Source organism: Bos mutus, chromosome 13, assembly GCF_027580195.1.
Source record: "Bos mutus isolate GX-2022 chromosome 13, NWIPB_WYAK_1.1, whole genome shotgun sequence".
Lineage (NCBI taxonomy): Eukaryota > Metazoa > Chordata > Mammalia > Artiodactyla > Bovidae > Bos > Bos mutus.
Window position 1 is genome coordinate 26,988,559 of NC_091629.1, and position 12,074 is coordinate 27,000,632.

Sequence of the window (12,074 nt, forward strand, 5' to 3'; positions counted from 1 at the left end):
GTTTCAAGAAGAGACATAATAGGAAAGATACTCTCTGACTGTAGTGGACGTGAGCTGATAGTCAATAAGAGAGAAGACGGCTGGGAGATCAACTATGGTTAGAAGCTCCTATCAGGGCAGTGGGGAGGACAGCTTCACCTAGACACCCCCGCGGCTGGCTGCATACCCCATACTGCCCTGGGCTCGCCTGGGGGCTGTTGCTTCCAGCCAAGGCCACAGGCAGCCTTGGCCACTGCCCAGGAATGAGCTTCCTGGCGCTCCCAGGACTTCACGTGACTCCGGGAGTCCCTGCTTATACGGCCCTGAAGGCAAACGGGGGACTCAGGGCCCAGCAAGCGTGGGACACTCACAGGATGAAGCCCTGGAAATGAGGGGGACAGAGCCTGCTGGGTGCAAGTCCCTACCTTCGAGGTTTACGTGACCAAGGAGGGAATGCGACCCCCCACTTGGCCTCTGTTTGGTGTCCACAGGAGAGACTGGCCAGGGATGCTGCGGAACGGCTGGGCAGAGGCCCCCTCAAAGCAGGAGGCCAGCAGCGCAGGGCTGTAGGGGATACAGGCTGTGGAGGGCGCCCCTGCCCAGAGACCACTCCCACGCCCCTGTCAGCTGTCTTTCGGGCTGAGGTCGAGCAGCATGTTTCTGAAGGCAACTCTGCTTCTGGGGCTTGCTGTCCTGGGCATGCATGTCTGGGCCATTCAAATGGAATTCGTAGACATTAGTAAGGACCTCGATTATTTTGTGGTGTCTGTGGAGTTCGCCGTGGCTTGGTTCAACAGTGGCAATACCGAGGAGCAGGCCTACAAGCTGCTGGAGGTGAGGCGAGCCCAGCAAAAGGTGAGTGACAGTCATGGGCTGGGGCTGTGGAACGGCTCACCCCAAGCTGGCCTGGGTGAGCAGGGCTCTGATGGGAGGGTCCCCGCCGCACACACTCCTGAAGGGACTGGAGGCGGCCGCCCTCTTGCACAGATGACCCTGGCTTCCTTCACATGCCCTCATTTCCTGACTGGCCGGCCCTTCCCTGGGTTGAGTCCAAGCCCTGGACTCGGGGAGGCCAAGGGCCCCTTGAGCATCACTGTGGTCACTGCTGGCCCTGATCTCTCCTAATCCTGTCCTCACCTGGGGTCTAGCTGCAGTGCAAGGTGCTGGGCATGTGTGTGTGTTTGTGTGTATATGTTTGTGGCTGGTGGCTTCAGCTACAGGCATTTCTGAACCCTTAAGGGATCAGCTTTCTAGACAATGCCAGGTCAGAGCCCTGGAGGTGTGTTCCTCCTGGTGAGATTGCTGGCCACATCCCTCTTTGTGTCTGAGTTCTTTCAAGTCCTCACCACCTCTCTGTAGGGGACAAGATTCTATCTCATGATGACTTCTTAGAGAAGGTGATGGACATACAGAGCAGCACCCAGGTCAAAAACACCCACCTGGATTAAGGTTTGCCCTTGGGTGCTGAGCCCCTGGGTGCCCCAGGAGAGATGGAGGGTCCAGCCCCCAGGCCTCTGTCCTGGTCTGGATGTTTCCCCATGAGGGACAGCACAGCTCTGACAAAGGCTCAGTGGATGCGCATTTCCGGCCCCCTCCCTAGAAGGCGCCGTGCAATGCCCTCTGTGTGTCTGGCTGATACGACTGAGAGCTAGGGGACATCAAGTGTGCTGTGCGTGTACTGTCAGCCCCAGGTCCTCTGTCCCATGACACCCCCGACCCCCCGCCACTGCCGTGGACTGGTGATACGCCTCCCAGGTCCCAGTCATCAGGAGGAGCAAGACAGGGAAGTGTCCAGGGCTGCTGGAGCTGCACTCAGGGGCATCTTTTGGTTGGTATGTTCTTGTAGAGAAATTGCACATAGGTGTATGTCCTATTCATATGCATAGTCTAGTCTTTTGCCCACTTTTCTACTGGATTCTCTACCCTTCTGTTTTCTAATTTCTCCTTGGCAGAGCTGGACAATGATATATTTAATGGAACTGGACCTGGGCCGCACAATTTGTAAGAAACACGACGAAGACATTGACAACTGCCCCCTGCAAGAAAGCCCAGGAGAGAGAAAGGTTTGAGAATGAAAACAACCTGAGACGGAAAAATCACTTCAAGGAGGGCATGTTGCCAAAATCTTGGCTCTCTGTGTCCCAGTGCCAAGCAGAATTATGGAGAAAGAAAGAGTGGCTTTATTACCTTGCCAGGCAATGGGGGAACACAGAAGACTAGTACCTCAAAAACTGTGCCCCCTCTCCCTGGTGAGTAGGGAAAGGTTATATAGTCAAGCAGGAGTGTGTGATAAGGATGAAGGAAGTGACAGTCCTGCATTATTTCTTCTGCAGTTTTCAAAGGGAGGGCTTGCTGTCAAGGTTAGGGTATATGCAGTGTCCCAGGCAGTCATCTCCTAACCTCTATGAGCCTCTGCCTCGGGTGGTTTCGGTGCTGCCTCTCCTTTAATTAGCAACAGTTCTGCCCTTTGGGCTTCCCCGGTGGCTCAGATGGTAAAGAATGTGCCTGGAATGCCAGAGACCTGGGTTTGATCCCTAGGACAGAAAGATCCCCTAGAGAAGGGAATAGCTACCCACTCCAGGATTCTTGCCTGGAGAATCCCATGGACAGGAAAGCCTGGTGGGCTACAGTCCATGGGGTAGCAGAGTCGGACACGACTGAGCAGCTAACACTTTCACTGCCTTTTGGAACTCCTTATTCCCCACACAGAGCACCTTGCTACTGATCCTTCTAGTGACCAAGAAATCCTTCCAGGACACCAGCCACCTACCTGGAGGTGGCATCAGGTCTCACAGGTTAAAGGCTGAAGCCCCTGAGACACCTGTCCCTCATTCAGATGCCAGTTGCTCACAATTTCTGTCCAATTTGACCACACATCAGGGGTTCCCATCTCCCCCTCTTCAGGCTTGATTAATTTGCTGGAGTGACCTACAGAACTCAGGGAATAATTAGCTTTCCTGTCTTATTAAAAGATATAGTGAAAGGACACAGGTGAGCAGCCAGACACAGAGATACCCAGGACGAGGTGAGGGAGGGTCCCGAGCACAGAAGCTTTGGTGATTGAGGTGCGTCACCCCCCAGTACAAGAACGTGGTCACCCACATGGGTGTTCTGAATCTCAGGTCAGGATTTGGGAGGAGACTTCCTCCGTTGGCATGACTATCTCCAATTCCATCGGTGGGTTTTTCTAGTAACCAGTCCCCATCCAGGAGCTCACTAGAATCACCTCAGTAGAACAGAACATGCTCCTGGAGTTCTTATCACTTAGAAACTTACAAGGGATTCAGATGCTGTGTGCCAGGAATCTGGGCAGAGACCACTATGTCTATTTTCTTTACCTCACAGAAGGCTTCAAGGAGGGAGCTTAAGAAAGTCATCAGGGTTGACCCAGGGACAGAACGATGAGTCCAGACCCCTCCTCTCCTGGTCCCAGGGCTCGCCCTGCACAAAGATGCTGCCAGCTCAGCAGCAAACTGGGCCCTGTGCTCACAGCCCGGCTGGCTCACCAAAGACCCCCACAGACCGCCCGCTTTGGGCCCTCCCCTCCAGGGTAGAGGAGCCCCAGCCTCCAGCTTCCTATCAACTTGGGTCCAGGCAGAGGCAGTTCTCCTGTGGGCCTCTCCTTCCTCTGCTCCGATTCTTCTGGACGGGAGGACTGATTAGTTTGCTGGTCGCTCCCACCCTCCTCCTGGTCTCCTGGGCGGCAAGGACAAGGCTCGGTCAATCAGTCCTCATGTCATCACCCTATGGGCTGATGTCTGGTCAATTGGACTGAGACCTTGCATATGGGCCTCAGTGGGGCTGGGGTGTCTCTGGACCCAGCCTTGGAGCTGCCTCCGCGGGGGTGGGTTTGCAGCCATGGTTGGGGTGAGAGGGTGTCACCTGAACCATCTCCTGGGCAGTCTCCAGGCTCCCCGGGAGCTCACTGGGCAGAGCCCTTCAGGCATCGCATGCCCTGGGGGAGAGGACCCTGAGGGGCAGGTCATGGTCCAGCCAGGCACCCTCTCAGGAGCTCCCAGCCTTGATCATGGAGAGCTGAGCTCCAGAGCCCAGCCCCAGGCTACTGTTTGATTCTGCTTTTCTTTTCTCTTTAGTGTTTAATGTCCCTTGAGCTCCTGTTACGCCCTTTCTACACCCTCATTGTTACACTGTTCTTATTTTATGTCTTACATAGAATTACTTTTTTTTTTCAGGTGAACTGCACTTTCATTGTGGACTCACGGCCCTGGTTTACACAGTTCACCCTCCTGAACAGCACCTGCCAGCAGATGTAGGGGAATGAGCTCTGGACTCCCACGGCAGGTCCTCTTCCCCTGAAGAGTGAGGGTCTGGAGTCCTAGGTCTGCATGGCACCAGGGCAATTAAAGGCATCTTAGAGCACGTTCTGGGTCCCTGTCAGTTTTTCCTTCTCTCTGATGATTTATTTCCATGGATGTTGTTGCCAATGTCAGCGATGGAGAATTTATCATTGGTCTCACCTTGGTTGCAGGAGCAGGTACTGAGTTAATCAAGCTCCTCTGACCATGAGAGGTTGCCTTCCTGGTTCCTCCAGGGCCCTCATGGTTAGTGTGCATATCCATTCATTAATCCATATATTCCTCATTTCTCTATCATCTGTCCATCCATGTGTCTATGCATCTATCCCTTCACTCATCCATATAGTCAGGCATCCATTCATCTTTCCATCATCCATGCATCCATCTATCCATCCATCCAGACATACATCCATCCTCCCATCATCCACTCTTCTGTCCATTCACCCTCCAATCCCTCCAGTTTCCATCCATTCTACTCAAAAGGAATCCAGACAGTTTTTCCAGGTGACAGCCACCTGTGTCTCTTCTATGTCCATTTCTGTGGCCAGACTCACAGTGGATAGTCCTTCTGGGGTGGGGTGGGGGAGAATGCCCAGGCACAGGAGTGGGAAGTGGGTGACTAAGATGACAGAAAGCTCTTAGTGGACCCCCATCAGGGCATCTGCCCTTGAGCTCATTGACAGATGAGAAAGTCTTCTCAGGGTCTCTGGGGATGGCTCAGAAGATGGCAGCTCCAGTACCCCCTCCCCTCCCGCTCCCTAACCCTTGTGTTCCCCCACTGGAACCCAGCCTGTCTTTCAAGCCTATCAACACAGAGTCACTAGCCCTGGGACAGGCCTGGAGGCTCTAAGGGATCAGGGTGTGGGGCCCAACTGGGACAGACAGGCTGTGGGATGCCATCTGGAGGAGGACTTCAGAGGAAGAGGCTTCAGGGGTCTTCCCTCTGCCTTTTGAGTTTGGGGAATCTGATTTGCATGTCCATGGTCATTGGTCCCTTTCCTGGCTGGCCAATACCCATGATGAGGCCGTAAGCACTGGTGAGACAGACCCCCCTCTGCCCTGTCCCCCAGCTCTGGGCAACTCCATGAGCACAGCTGGCCGGAGTCAGCTTTGGTCCTTTGGTACCTGTGTTTGGGATTTCTACATCTCCCCACAATTTGATAAGGGCAAGTACAAACTGATAGGAGTGGGGATGTGGTCATCTGAGCTTCCTTTGAGGGCACTTGAGCTCAGAGGAATGAAGCCATTTTTTGTGGGCCCTGGGCTGGACAAGTCTAGCCTCATCTCCTGTCTCCCATCAGAGGTTCTTTGTCCTCCTCTTTTCAGCTGTGCTGTGGTCTGAGCTCAGATACACCTGACTACACCAGAGGGCTTTGCACTTGTCCCTGTCTTTGTGTCATGGTGCTTAGCATTCAGACCCAGCTGCAAGGTGACTGTAAGCCCACCACGAGCTTCTGGGGGGACACCAGGGTTCAAGTGAAGGTGGCTAATGTCAACTGCAGCCTCCGTCTGCTGGTTGTAGCTCTAAACACGTATGGGATCAGAAACACAGTGTTTGGGAAACCGATGTAACAGCTTTGCTTAGTTAGGGAAGTTACAAGAGGTCTCTCTGATGTAGGGGTCATCCCTTCTCCCAGTCTCCGGAGAAGTAAAGCTACAAGGGACAGAACCAGAGGGAGGACAGCCAGATTCCTGGTCTGGGGAAGAGTGAAAGCACTGTCTCAACGGTTGACAGATAGTCCACAAGGTGAAAGCCAGATGATACATACAAAAGTGTAAGAAATCATTCAACAAATTTGATTTGGAGTATTGTGGAGACTTGAGGCTACTCCATGGGACATCCAGTTTGTGTGGCCAGGTGGCCTGCAGGGACCTTACCCTGACATGAGCCCCCAGTACGAGCACAGGCCCAAGAGGACCAATGAAAGGCCCAGTGCAACTTCCCCCAGAGGCTTCCCTTCCCCTGTAGCCGCCTTAGATAAGACCCCTGCAGAGCTTTCCGGAACCTGCTCTCTTGGTTTGAGTTGACCAATCTGGCCTTAGCCGGGAGTCCAGGGCCTCCAGTGAAGGCGTGCACATCTTGCTCTGTGTTTGGCCCCCAGTCATGACCCTCCCCTCCTTCACCAACAGCATGGGCCCTGCTGGTACCTCGTCCAGAGCTTGAGAGCAGGAAACGTCTGTTTCAATTTCTCTGTGGTCTCTTTGGAGCCATGGCTTGCTGCCAAGCACCCCAGGCTGCACCTCAGTGTTGATTTGACAAATAAACAACAGTTGCAGACTATCCACCAGTGGCCGCAGAGCACACACTCTTTTTGAGTTGATAAGACATTTATCCAAATTCAGCGTATTCTAATCCTGATGTTTCGCAGCCCTTGACCCCCTCCTGGCTGCCATTCACATCCTTTCCAGCAGGGCCCCTGCCTTGGCTGGCTTCCCCCTTGCTCACAGACATTAGAAGCCCCCTTCCCAGTGCCCAGGACAGCTAGGCCCCAGGGCAAGGAGGTCCGCAGATGTGGGAGGTGGAGAGGACACTATCCCAGCCCACACACTGCCCATCACTGTACATTCCAGACGATTCCTGAGGTCATGGGCTGCAGCCAAGATCCAGTTTGACCCTCAGCTGCCCAGGACTCAGGACCCACCAATATCCCTAAGCGTTCCTATGACTCTGCCCATTCTGGGGTGTACTACCATGAGGGGAATTCCAGAGGGCTCGAGACCCTCACCCAGACCCTACTGAGGCTGGTCTGAAGCTGCTCTAGAGATGAGGGGGAACAGAGCCTGCGGGTCCCTGGTGCCCAAGGCTTATTTGACAAGGGGTGGAAACTGGGACATCCCCAGCCCCACCCCCAGCTCAATTTCCCATCTGGTGATAATGGGAGGATCAGAGAGGAGGAACTGGGCAGAGGGCCCGGTGGGCAGCAGAGCGCTGTGCGGGACAGGGCGGTGCTGGGTGGGGAGCTGAGGAGACGGCCTCCCAAGCACTCAGCTAGCCTCCAGGAAGACGCTGGACAACATGTTCTGGAAGCTGCCTCTGCTCCTGGGGCTTCTTGCTCTGGGGCCTCATGTCTGCAGCTGGATGTTTGAGGACATCGGGAAGACAGGGCAAGAGTTCAGCATGTGTGTGGAGTTTGCCATCCACCACTTCAATGAGCACCAACCAGACGAGAATGCATACAAGCTGCTGTGGGTCAGGAGGAGTCAGCACAAGGTGAGGGTGAGGGGAGTAGGGGAAGGCATGGAGGTGGGAAGGGAGGAGGCTTGGGGAGGGGGAGAGACCCTCCCTGTGGCCCCACCTTTTCCCTGAAGTCAGGCCCCAGGGTTGGGGTGGCGGGTCCGTGGTCTGCATGAAAGGGTAAGAGACCCTTCATTTGGTCAGTGTTAGTCACTCAGCTGTGTCCGACTCTTTGTGATCCCATGGAGTGTAGCCCACCAGGGTCTCCTGTCCAGGGGACTCTCCAGGCAAGAATACTGGAGTGGGTTGCCATGCCCTCCTCCAGGGGATCTTCCTGACCCAGGTCTCCCATGTTGCAGGCAGATTCTTTACTGTCTGAGCCGCCAGGGAAGCCCTCATTTGGTCAAGGATGTTTAAAAATACAAACTTCCATTAGAAGGGCTCCAAGGTTCCAATATATTTGCTGAATGCTTGGAGCAGGGGAGAGAAGGAGAGGGAAGCAGAAGGCTAAGCAAGGAGGGAGATGAACCGGGGGGCAGCACCCCAACTTCAAAGTCCAGGAAGGAGCAGCATCACAGAGTCGACAGCGGGCCTAGGCCGCTGGGCTCATGGCCCAGCTGGTGAGCTGAGGCACCTCGTGGAGCAGACCACCATTGGTCCTGGGTTGGGAAGATCCCCTGGAGGAAGGCATGGTGACCCACTCCAGTACTCTTGCCTGGAGAATCCCATGGACAGAGGAGCCTGGCGGGCTATAGTCCATGGGGTCGCAAAGAGTCGGGCACAAGTGAGCCACTAACACTGACAAGGATCTCTTGTCCTTTCGTCCAGACCACAGATCCGACACTCTCACCCCAGGGCCTGACTTCAGGGTAAAGGTGGGGCCATGGGGAGTCTCTCCCCCTCCCTAAGCCCCCTCCAGGCCTGAAGGAGGCAGTGGAGATAGCAGGGCCTGCTCTCCTGGGGCTGTTACCCTGGTGATGAGAGCAATCAAGCCCCAAGTTCTCGGATGAGACAGTTGAAAAGGCGGACAAGAGCAGTCAGTGCAGGACTGCAGGGCTGTGGGGAGGGTGGTGTGGGGGGCAGAAGAGCCTTTTTAAAGACTGGCATTCCTGGGAGGACCCACATGAAGGTTTGGGGATAAGAAGGATGGGGAAGCCCAGAGAGGGCCTTGGACCAGGAGGAGTCATGAGTGTCTGCAGGGCCAGGCTGCAGTCTGTAGGTCTGTGTTGCAGAGAAGGGGGTGTGGGGGTGGGGGGCGGGAGGTGATAGCACGCAGGGTGTGGGTGTGTTGGTGGCCGGTCAGGATATTCCCCTCAGAGTATCAGGGACTCAGAAGAAGAGGTTGCTCAGCTTTGTCCAGCGTCTCTCTGGACACTGTGAGAGAAATGGGTGTCTCAGCCTGGGTGCAAGCTGAGACCAGGGTGCAGGAGCCCTGCCCTGGTCTCCGGGTGGCAGAGGAGAGCTGGCTTCTGAGTCTGCTTGGAACTTGATGTGGGGTATGGGTAGGGTGTCACACGTGGACCCCAGGTCATTGTGCTGAGCAGATGGGCAGACGGCACAGAGAGGGGCGGGGGAGACAGGAAGAAGGTCGGGTATCCCCGAGGCAGCCTGGGAAGGTCAGGAAGACTGTGGTTACAGAGCATCAGGGTGGGGAAGAGGGGAGCATGGTGTCCTGAGCGCTCGGCCGGGCGGCACTTTCCCACTGATGTGCATTGCTCCCCCGCCTGTACATTTCGTCTGGATTAACTGTTGTCCAGCTGTTCTGAGCCCAGACCCAAGCCTGACACTGGATGGCCAGCCCCAAGTCGACCTGAGTCAGCAGGGCTCTGATGGGAGGGTCTTCTCCTACACAGACAGCCCCAGCTTCCCTCACATGCCCTCATTTCCTGACCAGCTGGTCCTTCCCTGGCTTGAGTCCCAGCCCCGGACTTGGCAAGGCCAAGAGCGCCTCAAGCATCCGTGTGGCCACTGCTGCCCCCGATCCATCCCAAACCTGTCCTTGCCCAGGGTCCAGCCGCAGTGCAAGAGACTGGGCATGTGTGTGTGTGTGTTGGGGGGGTGGGCTGCATCAGCTGCAGGCATTCCTGTACCCCTAAGGAAGCCAGTTTTCTAGAAATTTCTAGGTCAGTGCCCCAGAGGCATTTTCCTCCCTGGGGAGGTTTCTGGCTACATCCCTCTCCATGTTTGAGTTCTTCCGAGTTCTCACTGCCTCTCCATAAGAGATGAGATTCTATCTCATGATGACTTCTTAGAGAAGCTGATGAATACACAGAGCAGCACCTGGGTCACAAACATCCACCTGGATGAAGGTTTGCCAGATGAGCCCTTGGGTGTCACAGCTGCCCCAGGAGAGAGGGAACATCCAGCCCCCGGGCTCCCGTCCTGGTCTGGATGTTGCCCCCTAAAGGGACAGCATGGCTTTGACAGAGGCTCAGCGGATGAGCATTTTTGGTCCCCTCCCTAGAAGGAGCCGTGTGATGCCCTCCGGGTGTCTGGATAATGTGATTGAGAGCTGGGTGATGCCAGGTGTGCTGTGCGTGTACTGTCAATGCCAGGGCCCTTCGTCCTGGAACACCCCCCCCCCTGCCCCGCCAATGCCATGTGCTGGTGATGCGGCTCCTGGGTGCCAACCATCAGGAGGAGTGAGGCAGGGGAAATTCCAGGGCTGCAGGAGCTGCACTCAGGGGCATCTTTTTGTAAGAAAATAGAGATTTAGGATGAAAAAGAAAAATATAAACTGATAATAAAAAAATAAGAATATGCACCTAGGTTTGTCCCAGTTGATTCACACATGCGCATTCACACCATTTGCCCATTTTCTATCCGAATCTCCATGTTTTTCTCATTACTGCAAAGTGTATACTCACAGAAGTTTCTACAATCTCCCTTTGACAGAAGTTCTCTTTGACGTATTTAATGGACCTGCACCTGGGCCGCACAATCTGTAAAAAACACGATGAAGACATCGACAACTGCCCCTTGCAAGAAGGCCCTGAAGGGAAAAAGGTTCGAGAGTAAAATCAACCCAAAGCATCACAAATCTTCAGAGAATGAAAAAGAATGTCAAGGAGGGTGTGTGAGGAGGCTTAGAAGGCATCAGTGTTGACCCTGGAACAGAATGCAGGGTCAGGCCCTTCCCCGCCAGGTCCCAGGGCTCCCCCTGCACAGAGATGCTCCCAGCTCAGCAGCAAGCTGGGCCCTGTGCTCACAGCCTGGCTGGCCCACCAGAGACTCCTACAGACCCCCCTGGGCCCTTCCCTCCAGGATGGAGGCTCCCCAGCCTCCAGCTTCCTACGAACTTGGGTCCAGGCAGATGCAGTTCTCCATGTGGGCCTCTCCTTCCTCTGCTCCGATTCTTCTGGATGGGAGGACTGATTAGTTTGCTGGTCGCTCCCACCCTCCTCCTGGTCTCCTGGCCAGCAAGGACAAGGCTCAGTCAATCAGTCCTCATGTCATCACCCTATGGGCTGACGTCTGGTCGGTTAGACTGAGATCTTGAAGATGGGTCCCAGTCAGAGAGATGCCCTCAGTGGGGCTGGGGTCTCTCTGGACCCAGCCTTGGAGCTGCCTCCGCAGGGGTGGGTTTGCAGCCACTGTTGGGTGGCGGGGGGGTGTCACCTGAACCATCTCCTGGGCAGGCTGTGGGCCCCGGGAGCTCACTGGGCAGAGCCCTTCAGGCATCGCATGCCCTGGGGGAGAGGACCCTGAGGGGCAGGTCATGGTTCCGCCAGGCACCCTCTCAGGAACTCCCAGCCTTGATCATGGAGAGCTGAGCTCCAGAACCAAGCCCCAGGCTACTGTTTGATTCTGCTTTTCTTTCTTCTTAGTTTTTAATGTCCCTTGAGCTCCTGTTAAGTCCTTTCTGCACCCTCATTGTTACATTGTTCTTATTTTATGTCTTACATAGATTTACTTTTTTTTATTTTCAGGTGAACTGCACTTTCATTGTGGACTCAAGGCCCTTATATACGAAGTTTACCCTCCTGAACAGCACCTGCCAGCAGATGTAGGGGAATGAGCTCCGGACTCCCACGGCAGGTCCTCTTCCCCTGAAGAGTGAGGGTCTGGAGTCCTAGGTCTGCATGGCACCAGGGCAATTAAAGGCATCTTAGAGCATGTTCTGGGTCCCTGTCAGTTTTTCCTTCTCTCTGATGATTTATTTCCATGGATGTTGTTGCCAATGTCGAGCGATGGAGAATTTATCGTTGGTCTCACCTTGGTTGCAGGAGCAGGTCCTGAGTTAATCAAACTCCTCTGCTCACGGAAGTTTGTCCTTCATGGGTCCTACAGGGCCCTTGGGATTGGTGTTGTATATTCATTCATTCATATATTCTCCATTTGTCTATCACCTGTCCATTCACGCACGCTTCCATCCATCCATTTACTCATCCTTCCATTCATCTCCCCACACATCTATTCACTCATCCAGCCATCCTTCCATGCATTGTCCAGCCATGCGTGCATCCATCCTTGCATCACCCGTGTTTTCATCCTTCCATCCTTCCTTCCATTATCCATTCTTCCATTCTTTTTTCTATTTATGTTCCAATGTCGCCACCCTCCATCCATTCCACTCAAAAAGAATCCAGACAGTTTTGCAGGTG

General features: G+C 54.6%; 2 protein-coding genes across 2 annotated transcripts; both read left to right on the plus strand.

Moving 5' to 3' along the window:
- The first annotated feature begins 270 nt into the window (after positions 1–270).
- On the plus strand, positions 271–4,359 carry LOC138990518 (probable cystatin-16). Its single transcript, XM_070382073.1, has 3 exons — positions 271–834; positions 1,932–2,042; positions 4,173–4,359. Exons 1-3 carry the CDS (start codon positions 634–636, stop codon positions 4,251–4,253), a joined length of 393 nt encoding a protein of 130 aa, XP_070238174.1. The 5' UTR covers positions 271–633; the 3' UTR covers positions 4,254–4,359.
- A 2,869-nt stretch (positions 4,360–7,228) lies between these two features.
- Positions 7,229–11,578, plus strand: LOC102269698 (probable cystatin-15). The gene is made up of 3 exons (XM_005888997.3): positions 7,229–7,506; positions 10,366–10,476; positions 11,400–11,578. The coding sequence occupies exons 1-3, from the start codon at positions 7,312–7,314 to the stop codon at positions 11,478–11,480; spliced, it is 387 nt and encodes a 128-aa protein (XP_005889059.1). The 5' UTR covers positions 7,229–7,311; the 3' UTR covers positions 11,481–11,578.
- Positions 11,579–12,074: the final 496 nt, after the last annotated feature.